The 22,846-nt window shown below is 39.5% G+C and overlaps 1 protein-coding gene across 1 annotated transcript; it reads left to right on the top strand.

Moving 5' to 3' along the window:
* The first annotated feature begins 336 nt into the window (after positions 1 to 336).
* Positions 337 to 21,714, top strand: KREMEN1 (kringle containing transmembrane protein 1). The gene is made up of 9 exons (XM_031057461.1): positions 337 to 343; positions 1,175 to 1,337; positions 4,138 to 4,229; positions 8,792 to 8,916; positions 9,358 to 9,511; positions 10,314 to 10,646; positions 11,276 to 11,434; positions 12,621 to 12,705; positions 13,437 to 21,714. The coding sequence occupies exons 1-9, from the start codon at positions 337 to 339 to the stop codon at positions 13,597 to 13,599; spliced, it is 1,281 nt and encodes a 426-aa protein (XP_030913321.1). The 3' UTR covers positions 13,600 to 21,714.
* The last annotated feature ends 1,132 nt before the right edge of the window (positions 21,715 to 22,846 follow it).

Genomic DNA, 22,846 nt, shown 5'->3' with positions numbered 1-22,846 from the left:
AGCAACTTTTAATTATAAGCAGGATGAACTTATTTATGGTAAACTAATTATAATGATTCTTCCTGGGACATAATCACAGAATGGTTGAGATGAAAGTGACCTCTGGAGGTCACATTGTCCAACTGCTGTGCTCAGGCACAGTCACCTAAAGCAGGTTGCCCAGGACCATGTCCAGGTGGCTTTGGAATATCTCCAAGGATGAAGATTCTACAGCCTCCCTGGGCAACTTCTTCCCATGCTCTGCCACATTCACATTGCATAATTTAATCAAAAATGCTTGGCAATTTCAGCAAATGTGAAATTGTTCATGCATTTGGATATTTATTTCATCAGAAGATGTCCAGTAAACATGTCCATGGCAGGGGGTTGGAACTGGATGATTTTAAAGTCCCTTTCAATCTGAACCATTCTACAATTCTGTGATTAACAACGCCCAGCAAAGCCAGGCAGCAAGAAATTTGTAGTTCAGCTGAGAAGGGGCTAATGTATTTAGTGAAATCATTCTCTACTTTGGTTTCTAACTTGCTGAATATTGGGAGGCTAGGAAAACAAATCTAAGTGGGAGAAAATATGAGTGGGGCAGAAGAATATTGACCCATACTTTTTAATCTGAAAGCATAAATGCTTTAGTAGCAAATCACAGTATTGTTATTATACTCTGCTGAAGGAGGTCCCTTTCTAAGGCAATTCAATCTCTTAAGAATTTTTCTAGATCAGAATGTAAATGTTGGTAAGATCCATGCTTACAAAAACTTTCACTTTGTAAAGTACAGATAGTCACAACTTTAGCTGAAGCGGCATGAGATTTTGGTTAATATGCTGATAAGTGGCAGACTGATAATGTCATATGTTTTCATTTTTGGAAAATTAACAAGAGTCATCCTAATGAATAAAACACAAGGAAAACAGTAAAAAGTATTATGTTATTCAGAAGATGCATGTTAATTGTGTAAACCTCTCATGAGACCTTTGTTATACATTGTTAATTAAAGTAATGACATCATAATTTCTTGAATAGAGGTTTGACTGAGAGAAAGCTTAAATCCCAGCCAGCATCTTTAGCTGCCTAAACAATGCAGTAAACGTGGTCTGTTGGATATGGGGTGGAGGGTGAGGGAAGAACAAACACTAAACCTACACACCTTCTTTCATTTCCATTTCTCTTTCTTGCCAGAATGCTACACAGCCAATGGGGCTGACTACCGTGGCACTCAGAACCAGACCTCCCAATATGCAGGGAAACCCTGTCTTTATTGGAACGAGACCTTTGAGCATCCTTACAATACTGTGAAATACCCCAATGGGGAGGGAGGGCTTGGAGAGCATAACTACTGCAGGTAAGAAATATCCCATTGCTTTAACATTGCCTCAATACCCAGTGTTACTTTAAGCAATTGAAAAAAAAAATAGGAAACATCCTGTCATGCAGTGAAGAATGTCAGAACCATGGGTATCTAACACTTTTTGGTTTATCCTGTTATCAGTACCCTGAATCTATCAGCACCATTAGCAGAATAACTTTTTCAGCACAGTTCCTATCATGTGTCCAGTTTATAAGGTGGCATGACAGAGAAAGGCTACAGATTACTTAAATGAAAAGGTGGAGATAAAAATAATCCAAATTAGAAGTACACAGTGCAGTGAGTGTCTGGAGGAGTCTCTGGATGGTTTTTATCCTCGCACACAAGCCTGGTTCTGTTACACTTCCTAAGTTTTGTGCTAATGAACGTTATGTAGTCACTAAAAATTCTAATTGAGCATCAGTGATTTAGAGTTATTTGAATTCAGAAGCTCATCTGTCAGGGGTTACAATACCAGATTAAACCATGGATTAAGTGCATTAAAACATGCACTTCTGTTTCCTTGCTTCTAGAGAAAGTCCTCCATAACTTAAATAAGAACTTCAGAATTTAGGAGCCAAATCAGAACTGAAGTTCAGAGATGTTTAGGCTCTGTAGGCTTTTTTTCAGCTCTGTGTCTCAGTAGGCATACTAATACAGAGCTGTGAAAAATACAGTGGCCACTGAATTCTATTTGATAATAACAGCAGAATCAAGAATGTAATTTTGATTGTTGCTGTGTGGCAGTATTCTAGACAGGCTGTAGCTACAGGATCTTAGTTTTGGCAGTCATCTCTGGCTAATATTTTGGTTAGTACAAAGCAAAACATGTACAAGCTGAGCAAAAACATGCATGAGAAATTGAATGCTTATCCAGATACTCAAAAAAACACTTACTTGAAACTTGCTCTACTTAGCAAATGAGAACTTGGTACATGTTACAAGGAGCAAGAAGCCTATAATCTGATATGTAAACCTGAGAAATTACTTAATTACCAAAAAGAGCTTTTTTACCTGAGTCTGCTAAGTATTCGATTATCCTCATTTTCTTCCTCATGCTGTATCACTTGGCCTAGGAGTATTCTCACAGGTGTATGGAATGACAGTCCTAACTAATGGATGACTTTTAACTTCACATTCTCTTGAAAGAAAGTTTGGAAAGTCACTAAGAGTGCCAGAATATATCTATAGCAAATGTTGTTGAGGTCTGTGATACAGCTGGTTTAGCTCTTTCTCTGACATTCATCTGCTTGATGACAATGGACAAGTGGATTTTCCCTTTTCTCAGGCAGCACATACCTCACAAGGCTTTTTTAAGGCATAGTACATGGCCTTGAGATTTGATTTTGGGGACAACATTTGAATAATCGAATTTTACACTTGAATATTAATCAGAAGCATGTTGCCTCTCCATGGGTGGTCCTTACTTGGAACACTTTGTTTACTGCAAGACACCCTGTTAAGATGGAAATGCCTCGCTGACTTCAACCAAAACAAAATTATGAGGACTGAAATTTTGGGAGATTTTAAAAGACAGAGAGTTGTTTTCTAACTGCCATGCACTTTTGAGCTTGAAGACAAAGATTTCTAAAGACGTTCATCGTGCTTCTCTCCAATTTCCTCACATTTTTAAGGCATTTCTACGTAGAGTGCCATTCTCATGATTGAATTCCTGACATACGGTTTCTGTCATGAAGATGTAATTGCAAAAATTCCTGTAACTCTGGCAACAAGGGAAAATGGGTTAGTTCAAGTACAAGCTTCACTTGGTTTTAGTCTTCTACTTTTTTTTAGCTACTGGAGGCTCTTGCATTACACCTAAATTCCTAGCATAGCTAGTCTTAGACTTTCCTGGTGCACTGCCTCTACTAATCTGTTTGAAAGCCTAACTAGCAACATTTTAGTCATCTAAACTGCACTCATCTCACCAGTTGTTTTCAGCAGTCTGCTATTTGACCAAAAAAACATCCACAGAATTTCTAAAATTGGATCTCCCACAGAAGAGTTGTTAATAGGCATAAATGACACGATGCAGCTGGACTGACACTTCAGTAGGGCTGTGTCATTTATAGAATTCACGCCAAAGCACATGATAAAAAGATTGCAACTGGTCCTAGTTAAAAAAAAGTCATATTTTAACTTGACTGTCCAAAATAAGAAATTATTTTCTTAAATAGACCTTTGCAATGTGAATAGCCTTTCACAGTGTATACAGAAAAAACTTTAAATGACCTAATGACTAATTAGGTGTGCATTTGTTAAGTGGTGATACACAACAGCAAATGATTATAAAAATAGTGATCACCATCATCATGGACATATAAGGAATTAACCATCAATATAAAGAGATCACTGGAATGGACTCAGTCTTATTGAAAGGGAGCAAAAAAATTCAGTCTTACCCAGAAGACTTTATCAGCTAAATGTTTTTATCACCATACACACAGATAGTTGGAGTCTGGACTATTTTGTACCAAGGCAGAAAATCAATTTATGAGTCTGTGGAACCTGTACACAGGATGTGGAACAGAAAATCTTCTTCTCTGTCAGTACTGACCAGAAATAGCTCTGCACCTTTTAACCTTAGAGTAAAACAAAGCTATATTTTAGACATGTTATGCTTGATGAATAGTGTAATAACCAAAGCTATCTGAACTTTCTGATAATGCAAAACTTTGCATTTTTTGGTAGGTACTAGAGCAAAAATAGTAATGCCACTGAAGCTTAATAAGATTGATTTTTTTGGTGTGGTTTTTGAAAAAAAAGATAAATTTCAGTGACTGTTTTGGTCTTTCAGAAACCCAGACGGGGATGTCAGCCCATGGTGCTATATTGCAGAACATGAAGATGGAATATACTGGAAATACTGTGAGATCCCATCCTGCCGAAGTAAGAGCACCCTGCAGATTTTTTAGGCCTCCATCTCAGCCTAGCAGAGATTGGCAGTTCCACAGCAGTGGGTGGTGATATCCAAACACAAATTAGGATAATGCAAAACAGCCTATTTTAATTTGCAGACTAAGCTGTATTTTAAACAGGTTTCTTAGAGATAATGACAAGCTTACTCAATTGTTCCTCCACTGTTATCCCTTTCATCTTACCTCAGAATTACTGGATTATATTATTTAGAAATAATACTGTATGACAGGAAATCACACAAAACTTGTGAAGTACTGCTAGTTCTTTGAATCAATAGATTATTACTTTATTAAAATCTAGAGGACAAAAAAAAAAAAAGAGTTTTTACAAGGTATATATGTGTCCATCACTGCAATTAGCTCATAAAATAAATTACATTAGTTTAATGTGTATAGAGCATCATACACAGAATTGCTTGGGGGAAATATGAAAATATGAGAGGACACAGTGAAAAGGTGTCTGTGTGCTGTATGGGAACTCTGGAGTAGAATTCTGTCTCTGGCAGGTGCAGATACTTAACATTGCTGTGAAACCACAACTTGGACTTTGCTTGATTTTTTTTTTTAATCAGATCACTTACAAGCTACTCACATGAAGCTTCTTTCCAGCATTTAATATTTTTAATGCATTCTATTTTTTACCGTGTCCAAAATGTCATGATGTGTGTATCTTCCAAAATTCTCTTTCCCAAATCACATTGTTTAAAATATGCCCAAATACTAAGAAGATATTCTAGTCTTGCATGTTAACAAGCAACCTTGGCTACACATTTTAGTAAGTCTAATCATTAATGACTTCACTTGCTTTCCTAACTTCTTTTGTGCAAGTACCCTCTGTTTCTAAGGCATAGCTTAAGTCTTCACTGCTAAGCACCAGAGCAGGTGTCCATATGTGGACACTCATTTCATTGGAAGAAGTATATTTCTTACTTGAAGAAAACAAAACCAAACAAGAAAAATGGAGCTAAAGTGATTTTTTTTTTACTTTGTTCATAGCTTTGTTGTTTTGGGGTTTTTATGAATGTGAATGACTCACATCTTCATGCTAGGCAAACAAATACATAAGTGTGACCTTAAGACAGATGGGAAAGAAGGAAAGAAGGAAAGAAGGAAAGAAGGAAAGAAGGAAAGAAGGAAAGAAGGAAAGAAGGAAAGAAGGAAAGAAGGAAAGAAGGAAAGAAGGAAAGAAGGAAAGAAGGAAAGAAGGAAAGAAGGAAAGAAGGAAAGAAGGAAAGAAGGAAAGAAGGAAAGAAGGAAAGAAGGAAAGAAGGAAAGAAGGAAAGAAGGAAAGAAGGAAAGAAGGAAAGAAGGAAAGAAGGAAAGAAGGAAAGAAGGAAAGAAGGAAAGAAGGAAAGAAGGAAAGAAGGAAAGAAGGAAAGAAGGAAAGAAGGAAAGAAGGAAAGAAGGAAAGAAGGAAAGAAGGAAAGAAGGAAAGAAGGAAAGAAGGAAAGAAGGAAAGAAGGAAAGAAGGAAAGAAGGAAAGAAGGAAAGAAGGAAAGAAGGAAAGAAGGAAAGAAGGAAAGAAGGAAAGAAGGAAAGAAGGAAAGAAGGAAAGAAGGAAAGAAGGAAAGAAGGAAAGAAGGAAAGAAGGAAAGAAGGAAAGAAGGAAAGAAGGAAAGAAGGAAAGAAGGAAAGAAGGAAAGAAGGAAAGAAGGAAAGAAGGAAAGAAGGAAAGAAGGAAAGAAGGAAAGAAGGAAAGAAGGAAAGAAGGAAAGAAGGAAAGAAGGAAAGAAGGAAAGAAGGAAAGAAGGAAAGAAGGAAAGAAGGAAAGAAGGAAAGAAGGAAAGAAGGAAAGAAGGAAAGAAGGAAAGAAGGAAAGAAGGAAAGAAGGAAAGAAGGAAAGAAGGAAAGAAGGAAAGAAGGAAAGAAGGAAAGAAGGAAAGAAGGAAAGAAGGAAAGAAGGAAAGAAGGAAAGAAGGAAAGAAGGAAAGAAGGAAAGAAGGAAAGAAGGAAAGAAGGAAAGAAGGAAAGAAGGAAAGAAGGAAAGAAGGAAAGAAGGAAAGAAGGAAAGAAGGAAAGAAGGAAAGAAGGAAAGAAGGAAAGAAGGAAAGAAGGAAAGAAGGAAAGAAGGAAAGAAGGAAAGAAGGAAAGAAGGAAAGAAGGAAAGAAGGAAAGAAGGAAAGAAGGAAAGAAGGAAAGAAGGAAAGAAGGAAAGAAGGAAAGAAGGAAAGAAGGAAAGAAGGAAAGAAGGAAAGAAGGAAAGAAGGAAAGAAGGAAAGAAGGAAAGAAGGAAAGAAGGAAAGAAGGAAAGAAGGAAAGAAGGAAAGAAGGAAAGAAGGAAAGAAGGAAAGAAGGAAAGAAGGAAAGAAGGAAAGAAGGAAAGAAGGAAAGAAGGAAAGAAGGAAAGAAGGAAAGAAGGAAAGAAGGAAAGAAGGAAAGAAGGAAAGAAGGAAAGAAGGAAAGAAGGAAAGAAAGAAAGGCTTGCTATACCACTTAACTACATCTTTATGTTTATGACTCACATGACTCTCTCCGCATAAACAGATTTCATTACTGGAATCATATTTCCAGTGTGCATGTATGTAATGTAATAAATTTGACTGAAATATGGAGGAGGTGTTAAATGGCAGGGCCAGGTAAGTTATACAGATCTCTATGGAACACAGGGACAAGGACAGCCCTAACAATTTGTGCATGTGCAAAAAGCTGGGAGGCTCTTCAAAGACAGCTAGATGAGCATAGCTGGAACATGGTTTTGAGCTCAAAAGGATTAATTCCATATTTTAATACATTGAATATGTGCCTCAACATGTAAAATGCAGCAACTGTGGTGTTTGCCAGGACCTCATTAAGTCAAATGCTGCTTAAAAGAAAAATAATATGCTTGTGCAAAAGAGGTGACCTTTTAAGCAGAAGAGGACAAATAGATACAAATGGGTGAAGACAGTGTAATAGTGAAACATCACTGGGGAGCATGAACAGTAATTGCAGAACACTGACTACCTCACTTTTTTGCCAGGTTTCTTTAGCAGGCTAAATATTAAGAGCAAAGAATGTTAAAATACTGCTGGGACACCAGAGACTTCTTAGCCTTAGGATGTACGCTTGATTTAGTTAAAAAATTTAAGAAGTTTTCAAATTACTCAGGTTTCTTAGCATACTGAAGTACTAATCCTCTGGAGCCAAGGTTGAAAGGTCTCACTAATAAAGCTACTTTAAAAAAGAAAAAAAAATTAAAAGCCCAGGTCTCTTAGGAAAATGAGCTAGGTTGGATAACTAGGAAGCTTTTTCAGGGCTGTGAAATCATGCACAATACAAAAAAGAATGAGCTCTCTCATGAGTTATCTGCCCAGCTGTACTCAGCTGGGGTGGGGCTGCAAGTGGGGATTTCCAAAGGTATGTTAAATCAGGCTGTAACTTGAAGTCTCAGTACTTATATGAATGTTGCTGCAGGGCATATCAAAGCCATAACTCCATGCAAGTATTTATAATTGAAATTGTATTCTTAGAGAACAAAATTAATTTCTGAACAGTATTTCAAGCAACGTTATGTCATTATTTATAATAAGTTTACTGGGTACTCTAATAACCAGTGACTGCATAAATAAAACACTCATACAGGTCTCTGAGCACATCATGTCAAACAGAGCTGTGGCAGTTAGGTGGACAAAAAGAATCCATGGCAATCTGGCACAAGAATAAAACTTAACATGGAGCTAGTAACAGATTTAATTTCAAGCATGTGAATAGATATGACAAGTGGGCAAGGGATAATTTTCTGCCATTATCCCAGCACTGTATTGCACTCCACATCCTCTCCCTGGGGTAGTCATGGCTAAATTCCAGTGCTTTGATGAAAAGCGCAAAACCAAAAAAAACAGAACACTGAAGGGAGAAAACTCTGATCTCCCATAGTGACCAAGGAGCCTTGAAACATCATATTAATGTAAATAGATGGGTTGTTTTCTTCAAGTAATATTGCTCATTATTAATCTCCTTGTATGATGCTTCAGATTCATATCAGAATTCAAGTTTTAAATGTTAGGAAATTCCCCTATATTAGTCCCTCCCATAAAACTTGCCAAACTCCATTCTAAAACTGTTTAGGTTCCCTCCCTCAAATATCCTGTTTTGAAAGCTTCCAGAATGTCACATTTGGAAGGTCAGACAGAAATCAAAACGTTTAATTTACATTTTCAGAATATGCATGCCAGTAGTAAAAAAAAAAACAAAAACAAACCACGCAACTCCCCTGAACCCACTTAATGCCTTGGGTTTTTAAAATTGCCTTTTTCAGGAGAAATGAACAAGGTATTTATCTTGTACATTTTACTGCAGGTTACTGAAACCAGCTAGACAGTCTTACAGGTATATTGCTGAGATGCTATGATACTCTTTTGTTCCATCACTCATCCCTGGGCGTGTTTGGAAAATATGACAAGAATCATGCAGAGCATGAGTAACAAAGAGTTCCCATAGTGCAACACCAAGCCCAGAGCATAGAGAGAGCTGCTCAGTGACCAGGTAGTGCATGAAGTGGTGTGGGATGTTTACAGGCACTTTAGAATGACTGTTTTGTGTCACTCTTACCAGTGCCAGGAAATCTGGGCTGTTACAAGGACCATGGGGAGCCACCCCCCCTGACTGGCACCAGCGAGACCTCCAACAAGCTCACCATCCAGACGTGCATCAGCTCCTGCCGCAGCCAGCAGTTCAAGGTGATTTCCTTCACATCCATTTACAAAATGCTTTCAAAGACAAAAATGGCAACATGCCTAGAGGTCTCTGTCGTATTTCTCCTCTTCCTCATTTTTTTTTAACCTTTGGGAGGTCTTCCCAAAGGTGGAAGGTTGGACTTCCACCCTGGAGATCGAGCCTTCTCTCTACATCCAGAGGAATCTGGACAAATGACTAACACCAGGAGAAAGTATGGTTGCTTACTGCCATTATGTCAGGGTGCCCTCCATTCCATCTTTCCCCCCAGTCTGAAGTAGCATCCTGACAGCCCAAACAAAAATAGCCTGTGGTGGTTCCTCTGAGTAATCATACTCCTCCAAAACACACATTTTCTGCTGCCAGCTTTCTTGCTCAAACAACCTCCTGCTGTCACTCCTTCAAATGCTATTCCTCCCCTTCCTTATGCATCTTTGTTGTCAAAGTTTGCAGGCATGGAATCAGGTTATGCTTGCTTCTGTGGAAATAATCCTGACTACTGGAGATATGGGGAGGCAGCCAGCACGGAATGCAACAGTGTTTGCTTTGGAGACCACACTCAGCCCTGCGGTGGGGATGGCAGAGTCATTCTTTTTGACAGTAAGTATTGAAGTAGGCGCAGCTTTTCCCAAAGGAGAGGCCTCATATGTTCAGCAAATTAGGGAAAAGGCTCAAAACAAAGAGAACTGTTGCACACCAAACAGCAAAACACCTCCATTTGGTATAAATTAAAGCTGCTTTCCATTTCTGCCTAAAATTCTCATCCATTAATAATGTGAAATAGTTCTTCCAAGAAACGATGCTTGCTCATGCTCCAGAGGTTCTTTCACTTTCCTCACAAATGATACTGAGTCAGCTGTCAGAAACTCCCCAAGCATTGATCTTATTAGAGAGTAAATTTTGTATGTGCACGTATGGATATGCACTGTCAAGTTGGTAGCATTTGAGTTCTCTCTGGATTCACTTGTGTTTAAGTTTTCAGTTTCCTACAGCTGTGAAGGAATGTCAGTCATTAAGCAGTGAGAGTTAATAGTCACTAATCCACTCTCCTGCTTGCCTGATAGGTTTAGAGTAGAAGCCCCTGAATCAGTGATTTATCTTTCATCCCATTTCTGCAGGGATGCAGGAGAGGGTACCTGGTTCCACACAAGGACAAAGGAAAGTTGCAGTGTTCAGGACTGATGCATTGGTCAGAGTAATGAGGCATAAGTATTCCAAGAAAAGGCAACAAAAGCTGTGCTCAGGGAGGGAAAGCGCAGCTGCAGATGGCCTAGCCAGCCTGTACCTTCAAGTCACATTTAAGTATTAGAATCTATAGGGTGCTAAAGCTTTGCAAAATTAATGTATTACCTCTTTTTCTTTCTTTCTTCCCATTTTCCCCCTTTTCTTCTTCTTTTCACAGCCCTTATTGGTGCCTGTGGAGGGAATTACACTTCTGCTACAGCTGTGATCTATTCCCCAGATTTCCCTGACACATATGGCACAGGCAAAGTCTGTTATTGGACCATACAAGTTCCAGGAGCATCTCAAATCCACTTCACCTTTGTCCTTTTTGAAATCAAAGATGCTACAGATATGGTGGAATTGCTGGATGGTTACACCTACCACGTTCTGGCTCGTTTTAATGGCAAGAACAAGCCTCCCCACACCTTTAACATCTCTTTGGATTTTGTCATTCTGTACTTTTTCTCAGATGACATCAATCAAGCCCAGGGATTTGCTATCAGGTATAGAGGTAAGAGGCTGCCTTTGCTGTTTCTACCTTTCAGTGAAGCATTTAATTCACACTGGAGATTTCTGAAGTGGTAATTAAAGAACAAATACTTTAGCTTTTACCTAATAGGTGTTTCATCACTCTTGTTGCCACTACTCACTGGGTGAAAACTTCACCAAAATTTCTCTCGGTTTGGAATCTTCCAGTCAGCTACATCATAAATAGCAAATACAGGTTTTCAAAACCTGCACTTTGCTATTTATTTCATAATTTTAAAATTCAATTCTATACCTTCCTGTTAAAAGAGATTGAAAAATTACAAAGGAGAACAAAACAAAAAATAATCCATCTGCACGTTGGTTTATCTTGGCTCCTCCCAACAGTCTCTTCCTCTCTAGCTGAAAGTCATCATGAGAAGATGTTCCAGTCCTTGAGTTGTACCTGCTGTTATGATGAACAATCAGCTTCCAGAAAAATTCCGAGAACCTCAACCTGTTGAAGTACAGGCTTTTTTAGGAATCAGATACAATTTGATTATTTGAGTTCTCGTATGTAAACCAGAGAGCAGCATGTCTGTTAATAAGCACAAAATAAAGTCCAATTACACCTGTTAAGAGATTGTTATTGTAATCACACTCCTGTGTTTTCAGCTGTGAAGGACAACGTGCACCAAAACAAGATCCCAGTGAATCATACCCTTCCAGAGAGGATAAATGAACAAGCAAATCTCAGCATCAATGCAGCCCGGTCATCAAAGATACTCTATGTCATCACAACCAGCCCAAGCCATCCAACCAGCTCCATGCCTGGTAATGACACAATAAAATGTGGAAATGGGAAAAAACATTTTGCCAAAGCAAAATCTGGAGTCACTATTTCCTTGCTGCCTCCTCCATGTTAGCAGATCCACTGTGCATCTTACTAACAGATGAATTTTCATTCAGTCTAATTAGCACTAACTGGGATTGTCTCATTATATTTCAAAACACTTCTCAGCCTAAGTCAGAAATAGTGTGAAGATGGTGAGGTCTTGAGAATGAAAGTGTGTCAAAATATGTGACTCAGAGCAGCCTCCTTACTGAGATCAGCTTTAGTGATCACTGCATGCCACAGCAGGGCACAAGTTGCTGAAAAAAAAGCAAACTTGTAGAATCTAGAATAGCTTGCAAATGCTATTTTGCTGTTTGCATCCTTGTTACCCCAATTAACAAAAGCCTCATCAATAATACAAAGAGGACTAGACAAGTTAATGGGTGTAGGGGAAATGTCACTGAGAAATGTCACGTGTTTAGAACTCAGCTTCAGGACATCACTGAATTCAGGAAATTACTGAGCCGTGAATAATTGAAGGCTGGAAATGCACTCTTGGTGAATATCACTATTATTCTCTGTTGTTAAACCACCCTGGGCATCTGCTTTTATGTATCATTGGAGCTGGGCCTCAATCCCACAGTCCTGGAGCTGTCTGCACCCCAAACCTGAAACAGGAGCTGCACACCCAAACCAGCCAAGGTGCAGAACCTGCCCAGGAATAGTCTGGGACCAGCCCCAGCCCAATGCTGGCTTACCACAGCTACACCTAAGCTGCCTAAAGTTAAACTGCCCAGGAACACCAACAGAAACAACACCCTTGGATTTTATGCAGTTCCAAAAATACTGTTCAAATCATCATGTACAGGCAGTGCTTTGAGGAAGGGGCAATGGGTGGAAGGGAACTTCTGCTTCCTTTCCTAGATAATTTTACTAGGATATGCTTTGAATTTTGCCAGCTTTCAATTTTACTGGGGGGAGTTCTGCAAGGGAAAAAAGCAGTTCTGACTGAAAGTTGTATGGTTTGTGCCAGTCTGCAGAAAATACTTGCAGGCTTAAGGCATTGTCAAATTCCACATTTGAATAAAGCATCAAAAGGCTGTTTCTTCCTTTCATGCAGTATTCTTACTGTAAAAACTGTAAACAAATGAATGTACTGAGAGCTCTCCCTCTTCTCTTTTGCAGAGTGGACAATATACAGCCTCACAGCACTGCTCATCCTAAGTGCTACAGCCATCATAGCAAAGATACTTCTGCATGTTACCATGAGGTGAGTGTGGAGCAAAACCAATCACAGAGAACCAAGATCTCAGCTCTGAACCAAACCTGGGGGCTCCTCTCTGCCTTCCAATTGTCAGACTGGCCATATTCCAAACCAAGTTAGCTATTACATATTTGTATTCTCATAGAAGATCCTAAATAAGCACATTTTTAAACTTTCCAGCCTGTTACGATAGAATTTGCTACTAGACTATCTCTTGTGCTCTTGATTTGACAAGATTTGTACTTTAGGAGGAAGGAGGAAAACGTTATCAGACATCCAGGTTTGGTGAGAAGAGGTCAAATTGTGATAATACTCTGCAGGGAAAAAATTAAAACCTCTACACACCTACCAAGTAAATTTTGGGTCCTCTAGATGGACACTCACTGAATTAAATGATGGTTGAATTATCAACAAATCAAAACGTTGAATATTGTATTTGCATAGTACAATCATGCTTAAATATACAAGGAAATTAATTTGTATTAATAGCAACTATAATAATAACAACTCCAGTCTGTAGAGCCCTCTTAGCTTAATGTCAGTGCTGTCATAGGGTGGCAAAAATAAACTTAATTTTTCATTTGATCAAGCCAACCAAGAAACACTCCAAAAACCTGCATTTTGCACAGCAGGTAGAAAGAAGTGTCACAGGCTGTGAGCACTCCCAGTGCAGACACATGAATAACCACAGCTACCCAAGCACTTAACACAAGAGTGAATTCACTCTTTTTTCCTAGGTCCCACCAGATTCCAGCTGCAGCTGAAACAGAGGATTGCAGTGATGTCACTACTGCTGGTGAGATCTGGAGTATATTTTACCAACCATCCACATCAATATCCATCTTCAAGAAGAAGCTTCGAAATCAACAAGATGATTGCAACCCACTGGTGGGAGACTGAGCTGTCTTTTATCTTGCAAGAATTGATCTCCTTAAAATCCAGGTGACTTGAGATTAATCTTCCTTTTTTTCCTCCCAACCTCATACCTGTTTTCCAAAAAGTCCATTTCCAAAGGCCTTTGAGTGACTTTGCCTATCTGCTGTTCTCTTGGATATAGCAGTGACAACGGATTTAATTGCAGCAATAATTTTGAAATACCTGGTGCTCCTCAAGTCTGTAGTGCTGTTAATTAATGCCTTTAAACCATTGCACTTAAAATAGATGTAAAAACTTGTAAAATTCAAAATGTCCTGTACCCCTGCCCAAGGTAACTGAAGGGGTATTTACAGGTTGAGGGTTTCTTGTGTCCCCCTTGCCTGTACCACTGTATTAGATCAGGCTACTTTAGTCCTTTTATTCTCAAGGCTGAAGACAGAGGTGGGTACTGCTAACCTGTTCAGCAAACAGAGCTTATTTACCTTGATCTAAACACATCTCAATGGTACCATACAGTAGAATGGGAATCAAAGACTGGAAAAATGATCAGCCTGGTTGCTCAGTGCTGTGCTCTTTCTGCATGTTCTGTTTCTGCGTCTACAAGCAGAGATGCAAACATAAAAAACCAAATTCAGGATGCCTCTGTAACAAGATTTAGCTACAAATATGCATTTTGATTGACTAGAGCTCACCAGATCAAGGCCTGCAGGAGCATTGAAGCCTTTTAAATTACTCTGTCTGACCCATCATTCACTGATGTTTATGATAAATCTTTTCATATTCACAGTGATCCTAAAAAAACTAATTGTACTCCAGCCTGAGAGCCAGCATTCATCCTGGGTATAAGCTTAGGGCTTCTTAAAGGACTGTCCAAAGATAATCCACTGATTTTTTATCAGTGAGGCTGACTAACCAATTTTTGCTCTGAAGTCACATGTATTGATCTCAGCAGCCCAAACTATTTACAAAATTGTAGACTGATATCACCAGCTCCCCTGGGCCAGGCTGTGCAGCTAAGCATGCACAAAACAGCTGCCTTGACATTCACCTGGGAGGAGAAGTGTCTCCTTGCCTGCAGCACTAAAACTAAACTGAATTCTTAAGGTAATTGCCTTACTTGTCAAAGAACTAAAACATCAGTGGGGTTCTGATCTGTGAACTATTTTCTTTGAATTGCAACAGACAGCATTAACTATTTCTGCTCTTTGGTAGACTGGCTGTCCATCCACAATAGTCAGATTTCTCACCCCACCACCACAAGTGGGAAACAAGTGATTCCAAGAGATCAGCAATGAATCTTTCAGCCTCAGCAAGTTCAGACCAGCAAGATATTTAGGAAAAACTGTCAATGCAAATGTCAAATTGACTGGAAAAGTTTACAGTGGGCAGCTCCTTAAACTCAGAGAAGGTTCACTGAGAACCATTAAACTACACTAATTCTGGTTAAGTTTGAACATGTACCAATGCTCTGATATACCAGATGTGCAGTCAGAGAACATCTATTAAGTGCACCTACAAAAGGTAATTAAGTAAGAAAATTGTCACTGAGTTTAAATTTATTCCAGTATCTGCCCTTATGTTTTTTAACATATAACTCCCTCCTTTTTGTGAGAACTACAGATTTCACTGAAAAATCAGGGCATCAAAGAATTAAGCAGTGAAATACTGTGCCTTACCACTGCAGATCTGGTCTTTTACCTGAACTGAATTCAATCCAGCTTGATTTATGTACCACAGATGAGTGCTAGAGACAGCTGAACAACATCACAATGCATGCTTAAAAGAAACCAGACTTTACTAAGCCAGCAATTATGGAATTGTTTATATAAAAAATGGAACAGCATGGGAACATCTAGTACTTTCTTGCATGAGCTGCTGGAAAGAATACAGGAAAATATAATTACAGTATTAGCGAAAATGAAGACAGGACAAGATGTAAAAGCTATGCTGGTTCTCTCTTACGTGTCACCAAAAACCAAAAAATTGTCTGTTTCAGACCCAACACAAGTTCTGAAATTGCTTTTTTTAAAGGTAAGGTTTTTGCATCGTGCTGTGTGGAAAAGAGTTCACCTCAGAGATTCAGAGCAAAACAAAGCAGGTTGGTTCCTAAGCATCCTTAATTTGGTGCACTAACAGGAAACCAGGCAGGGAGGATCACAGTGTGCTGCCAGATCCTCAGGAGCTCTTACAAGCACATAGTGCTTATCACAAAGTGATGAAGCTTTGCTTGCCTTATCAAAGGCAAGTAAAACATTTTGTCAGAGTGACATTCATAAAGCAGTTACCTAATGGTGATAAACTGGAAAAACATCAGGAACTCCCAGTGACTGACGTACACCTACTGCAGAAAGAAAAAATACAGAATGCTACACTTCTCTTCATTAGTGAAGAATTTAATTTCACTATAATATTAGAAAAAATATTACAAAGAGCAACAAAGACTGACACTACTAATGCAAAATCTACAGAATTTAAGAAGTGAGATTTTTGCATTGCTCCCTTAGCTCCTCAAATATTTTTTTAATAAAATGGTATTTCATGGGACTTTCATGGGGAGCATTAATCAAATTTATGTACAAAGTCCCATAAAACCAGCACTTACAGCAGATTAACTGGTCATGGCAACAACAAACAGGACTAGTAGTAGAGAGTGCAGGGGTAATACAATGATAAAAGCATAGAAGAAATAATGTTCCCCCACACAGAATTTTTAAGATTGGCAGATTCTAGATCCTGCTAGTGCTAGCAAACAGAGCAATGGATGGAAATTCATGGACTGGGTCCTTAAATAGCACTTATTACTTTCCAGGGCTGAGACCATGAAGAGCAGGTAGATCTCCAGTGTGGATTTTTTCCAAATGTGGTAGGGTCACTCACACTGCTAGTGCAGACACTTCAGGGTGTGGTGATTTATGGCCAAGAGATGTGGTATCCATGAACACAGCATGTTTTGATCTTTGCTGTAAGGATTTGGGGGAGAAAGAGGCAAAAAGTGTGACCATGCACAAGTGTTGTAACCCCACAAAAGAAATGCCCCTACTGCACAGGCAGCTGAGATACGGGACACCTCAGCAGGGTGGTGTCTACACCATTTTCTCCAACAAATTGAGAATAACTGCAGAAGAAGAATTTGTTTGGAATTGTATCTGAACAGCCTTCTGAGCTCCTGCCTAGCACTCCCCTCCAGAGGCTGGACAGGCTGCAAAGGTGACACTGGCTACAATGTCAAAAGCAACTGGTTTGGCAACCAAATCCCAATGGGGAGCTGCCTCCTCCTTCACAGGGATTTCAGCTCCTGCTCTGGCCCCCTGCTCACTCCTGTGTTGGTGTGACCAGCTGTGTAGTGGTGCAATAAACTGATAGGTCAAAAACTGCCATGGCTTTCTCTTCCCTGAGTTACTTTTCACAGAGCGGAGCTCTCTGCCCTTGTTCCCTGGGTGGTGGCACAGGGAGATGAGCTCAGAGCTCCCTGAGTGCACACTGAGCAGACAATGAGCCATGGGGCAAGGGCAATGCCTGCCCCAGGAGCTGGGGCAATGAGCACTTCTGCTGGAGCTGCCACAGCCATGGGTGAGCCTTCACCCAGCTCCAGCAGCCTCCACTGTGTGTGCACCTCAGGTGGAAAGGGGCCAGCTGGACAAGTGCCTTCTCCTTCAAAATCCACATTTAAAACTAGTTTAGTTTGTTGACTATGTGATTTTATATGTATTTTTATCTTAATATTGTTATGTTGTGGGAAAATAGAGACTTTGTTATGTAAAAATGTGTGATGTGTTATCATAGTAATATATATATTTGTATGTGTATAGGAAATGCATTATTTAATACAGCATATTATGCTTCTATCTTGCTAACATTTTATAGGAAGAAAAGATGTTAGTTTACACTCTGGGAAAAATAAATTTTCTATACACTGTAACCATAGGGAAAAAAATCAAAGCTACTTCTTTGGTATATATGATAGAAAGACATTGAGAATAGGAGAACTCAGCCTCAGTTTTGTGACAGAATAGATGCTGATAAAACAATTGCTGTAAGAAACACTTTCCTCCTTTGAATCTCATTTCTAGCCTGTAATTGTATTAGGCTGTTCGTAAGATTCTGCAAATTCATGTGCATATACTCTCTGGATGATTTTTACCATCAAACATGTAATCTGCTTCTGCAATCAAACATCAACATAATCTTCTTTAGGACTTGTTTCTGCCAGATTTTCTACAGCCAGGACAATGCTGAAGAAGTTTATCACATTGCTCATGCAGACAATCCAGTAGGATTGCAGAATTAAAGCCTGTGTATTCCAATCCCCAGCAATAATATAAATAGGAGATTTTTATGGGTAGTCCTGGAAACTGCACTGAATCTGCAGCCTGGATGACTACAGGTCAAACACACCAGCAGACACATGGCTGCCACTGAATGAGCATAAATAACTATTCCACTTTCATCTTCTGCTTAATAAGCCCTCTCAGGCAGTGGGAAGGAACAGAGTTTTCTAGTGCACCACTTTGCCTAGAGGAAGGGTGAACTACAAAAACAACTCCTGACAAAAACTTGTCCAACTGGTTCTTACTGCCTTGCAGCAGTATTTCACAATCTTCCAATGAAATACAGTTCACTGATAGTTTCACCTGAGTATTGTTCTGGACATTTATGAACAATTCTGCTACCCTGAGAGTGAAAAATACAATTGCCTTCAGACCATACCATTTCTTTTTTAAACAACACATCCCCACTGGACACACATTTTATACCACTCAGACTTTGCCAGATTTACTGAGCACCTGTGCTTTGGGATGAAATCTGGCATCATGAACTTCAGTCTAAAGACATTTTGCTCCAAATCCAAAAGCTATCACATGAACCACATAAGTCTGTCAAGAAACCAGAATAAATCAAATTTGAGGTGACTCGCTGCTGAAGTATGCACTGTGTTTATAACTGTTCACCCTGCATTCAGCAAATGGTTGTAAATAATAATTATGAAAAATAAATACAGTGTATTTGTGCAGGAGTTCAGTTAGGATGACTAAAGTGTATATAAGAACGAAATAAAGGAGGCAGAAACTGCTGCAGATCACCAGCAGATTACAAGAGCACTGCCTGCTGTACATGTTAGAAGAGAGTAATACGAGCTGAGAATGATTACTTTACATGTAAAGTATGATACTGCTCTGAGACACAATTTCTGAGGTAACAGCAAATTGAAAGTTTTCCGTTCACATGTTTTCAAACTTTTAAAAACTATAAATTCATTCAGGGCTTGCTTTGCAATTACAGCACTGTGTAATGCTGTTTCCACTTTTTTGCAAGATTCACGTTTTCTCTAATTAATTCCTCCTGGCCAAAATAATGCTACATTTTAAGAAACCTTCAGCAACCTTTTATGTAAACACCAGAAAACCAGTGACAAATACCAAAACTGTCTCCTTTTCATGAAGACTCATTTTTCTTTTTAGAAACACAATTGTCACAAGGGACTGGTCTCCCCTTACACAGGGGAGGTTACTCTCCTCTCCTTTCTTGCCATTCTGGTTATGAGACTCTGGCACTTTGGTTCTTTCTGGGAACTGTTCCCTTCTTTTTTTCTTGCTTGTTTCCTAAGCAGCAATTTCATTCCCCACAAGGGAAATGTGTTCTTTATTCTGAAAGAGACACTTTTCTATGAAGCAGTTAGTCACAGGAGCAGGGTGCTTTCACTGCAAGATAAAATGTCTGGTTTCAGGTATGCCATTGTCTCCCTAGCCAGAGAATTAGGCCAAGCTGGCTCCCCAGGGTATGGACATGGCCACCCTTTTAAGGGCATTTTTATCTTCACACTACCAAAGCGACAACAAACGTCACCTAACAGCTGCCATAGGATTTGACAGATGCACACAATATTGCAGATAGTGTTACAGAAACACCAAGTGTTACAATAATGTACAATCCACTATGAATAATCTGCTTCTGCTTGTCTTTTTCTACTGTATCAAGGTTCTGTGGAGGCTTGTGGTGCCCCACAGGACTCTTATTTTGTCACAAATTTGTTCCTTAAGCATCAAACCTGAAAAGCAAAAAGAACCCCCTCCCCCCCAACCCTTGCCAAGTATATAAATTTTCATTTTGGACAGAAAATATTTGCCCTGCTGTGTTTCATGCACACAGAACATGGGCTCACTGATTATTCTGTGGGACACTGTCACAGCTGGGATAGCCACAGGACAGAGTGTCACCATACAATTTCAGAAGGCTTTGAGCATTTCCCCATACACAGTAACACCTTACCTCATCAGAAGGCTTCAGGCATCTGCCCATCCAGAGTAAATCCTGTAACTACAGAAGGCTGCAGGCATTGCCCTTCTGGTTCTTCAGCCCAACCTTTTATCCCCCTCCTGTTGATGCATTGCACCTGTGTGCCCCTCATGGTTCATACATGGCACCTGTGTGCCCTCTGTTCCCTTTGGTGGTTGCTCAGTGCCCCTGGGCACTCCATGGCTCGTTGCTGTCAATGCTGCTGACCTGCTCCTCACAGCTGTACCCATTGGGGATGGGGCTCAGCCACAGCCCCACTCCAAACTACCACAAACTGTGTCCCTACAGGACACTGAGGGTGGTGGCATGTCCTGTTCCTAAAAGCACAATCACCTGGCAGTTTTCTTCAGAGCAAGGAACAAGAAAACAGAACAGCAGCAGCAAACAGGGGGCTGGAGGGAGGGAACAGAAGGGAGATTCAGATGTGACCTGTCAGCATATGAGTTACCAGCCACTCACACACGGGGGTTTTATGCTATTAGTAAAAACAAGTGTTTTGTGAACTAATTTGCACATAAAAGGCATATCTGTAATCACTGGCAAGTGCCCAGACTCTGCTCACTGAGCAAAAAAAGGGGCATATACTTTAATTGGGAACCACCTGCTCCTGTTGCTCTTCCATTGCTGTGCCTGTCTCCCACACAGACCATGCTTTTCCATCATACCTGAGATCAGGATGGCAACTGGTCCTCGTGCTCTGAAGGGTCCCCTACAAAATAATACTCTTGAGCAGTCTGTCATCCCAAATGGAGTTACCACACATGAAACAAGGAGGGTAGGAGAGCAGTAAGGCTCATTTCTTAGCTGAATCATGAGGGGACTGAATTACAGTGCATTTGAACATGGATGAGAGATGGGGAAAGTCCAGGGGATTACCAGGTGGAAATCTCTCGGAGGAAGAAGCTGGAGAATCCTGGAAAAGGTTCCTTGAGTGTATCACTGGATGGGAAATGAATAACACATGAAGGTGAACGGTTGACACAGTAACATACATAAACACACATGTACATACACACATAGAACCACACAGCTCCCTTCTTCTGGAGCCTGCACAAACATCTCTGATGAAATTGTGCTCTCTGCTGACAAAATGAGCACCACAATATTGATTTTCACCTAAGAAGGACCAGTGATTCCATGATCCAGGGCAAGGATTTGGATCTTGGCTATTTAAGCTATGATTTACCCAGCTGTGCCCACCTGTGTCATGCTCTCTCAAAACAATTCTATTTCAGGACAATAAATTGCTTTCACCTGAAATTACAACAGAGTTCAGTTCCCCTGCATTGAGGAACAGGCAGGTTCCAAACATAAATGAGGATTTCTTTTAGCGGATGTGGTACATCCATGTGCCTGGGGGACTCAGGGGCTTGTGTGACACCTACCCCCCAGTGCCCCCCAGTAACTGCAGTGCTGTGTAAAGGCATATACATATCCACCTACCTGGTGTTGGAAAAAAAGGTAAAAATGTTGTTTATTAGAGTTCATCCCAGTATATCTAGGACTGTATTTTGAGGAGAACAGTTATCTATGTCCTCTCCCCCAAAACAAGAAGGACAACTCCCACATGTATATGCAATAAAACTGTATTTTTTGTGTGGTTTTGCCTTTTTTTTTCTTTTAATACAGACATTTGTACACTTTCTTACAAAACTGCAAGTAACTACACTTCTCTTAAATCATTTTTGGTCGGCAAGTACTGTAAAATCTTTGTGTGCAATTATCATGTATTTACAGGGCCTTGTGTTAGTGATTTTCAGTGATTATTACAATAATGTCACACACTCTCAACATAAGACATGGCTTAAGATAAATATATTAGTAAATAAATATTCTGAGAACATATTTCCATACATGAAATGTGCTGCTATACATATACAGAATATATACAAGATGCTTCCTAGCTTTTAAAACATTTTTAAAAATGGTAATGAAGGAGAAAGAGCCCTTTGACCATATTACAAATCTTTACAGCAAATTTTATACAAAACAATTTTAAGTGCTATAAGACAATTTTAATTAAAAACATTTTAAATAGTGCCTCATGAGCCAAACACAACGACAACTGTTCATGTAAGTAGTAGAAAGGCATTTTGTTATAAAAACCATCTATCATGGCCAGCTAGCCTGTAAGTCTGCACTGGACAGAGTTTTATGTTAAATGTCAGAGCCAGCACAGAAGGCAGGTGTAGGGTGTCTGTGGTATGGCCTGCAGAGATTTGTACCAGCAGAGATTTCCACAATGTGTGGGACCAGCACATCTGGGATCACCAGGAGCCAGAATATTCAAATCTTTAAGAAACACTTTTACCACAATATGCTGTTTTAGTTACAGAGTACAATGTATCTTAGGTGGACCTTACAGTGCCTCACAGAACACCAAGCAGAATAACCAAGCTAGTGTACCATAGCTTCTAAAATGCATTTCTTTTTTAGTGGAGGAAGGAGAGGGTAAGACTTAAAAATATAAAAAAAAAATTCCAAAATCACAAACCTTTAAAGTTTGTTCTCCCAACACATACCACTTACTTCAGTCATTCAGAGAATGAATAAGTTTTTAATAAGCTTTATACCCAGAAAATGTGTTTATTGAAATTTTTCTTTTAATCTTATACCCAGATATTGCCTTGTATTAATTCTCTGAACAGCTGAATTTTGGTGCTTGTTGATTGAAAAGATGTAATGTGAATTCCTTTAGGTGGAACTTTTTTCCTAACTTACTAGGTATGAAAGCAAAAGGAAATAGATGAATGTATTTGTTATTTCTTAGATATGCTTCCTTCTTTTAAAATAGTTCATTTAGGACTACAGAGAATACAAGTTAGCTTTGCTGGGTCTCACAACCAGCCCAGTGCTGTCAAGGACATTGCTTTGGCAGAATATGAAGTATACATCTCTATTTCATGTCATGGAAGTATCTCCAAAGTGAACTGAACTTAGGACAAATCTTTTCAGAAGACTGGCACTGTGGGCATTA

This window comes from Geospiza fortis, unplaced genomic scaffold (assembly GCF_000277835.1).
Source record: "Geospiza fortis unplaced genomic scaffold, GeoFor_1.0 scaffold408, whole genome shotgun sequence".
In the NCBI taxonomy this organism is placed as follows: Eukaryota; Metazoa; Chordata; class Aves; order Passeriformes; family Thraupidae; genus Geospiza; species Geospiza fortis.
Note: the sequence above shows the minus strand (reverse complement) of the source record. Positions and strands in the feature narration are given on the sequence as shown.

Bases quoted from the DNA above. Each gene is read 5' to 3' on its own strand.
- KREMEN1 (XM_031057461.1), top strand. The intron at 9,512-10,313 runs GTAAGTATTGAA...TTCTTTTCACAG, and splicing joins CAGAGTCATTCTTTTTGACA to CCCTTATTGGTGCCTGTGGA. The intron at 10,647-11,275 runs GTAAGAGGCTGC...CTGTGTTTTCAG, and splicing joins ATTTGCTATCAGGTATAGAG to CTGTGAAGGACAACGTGCAC.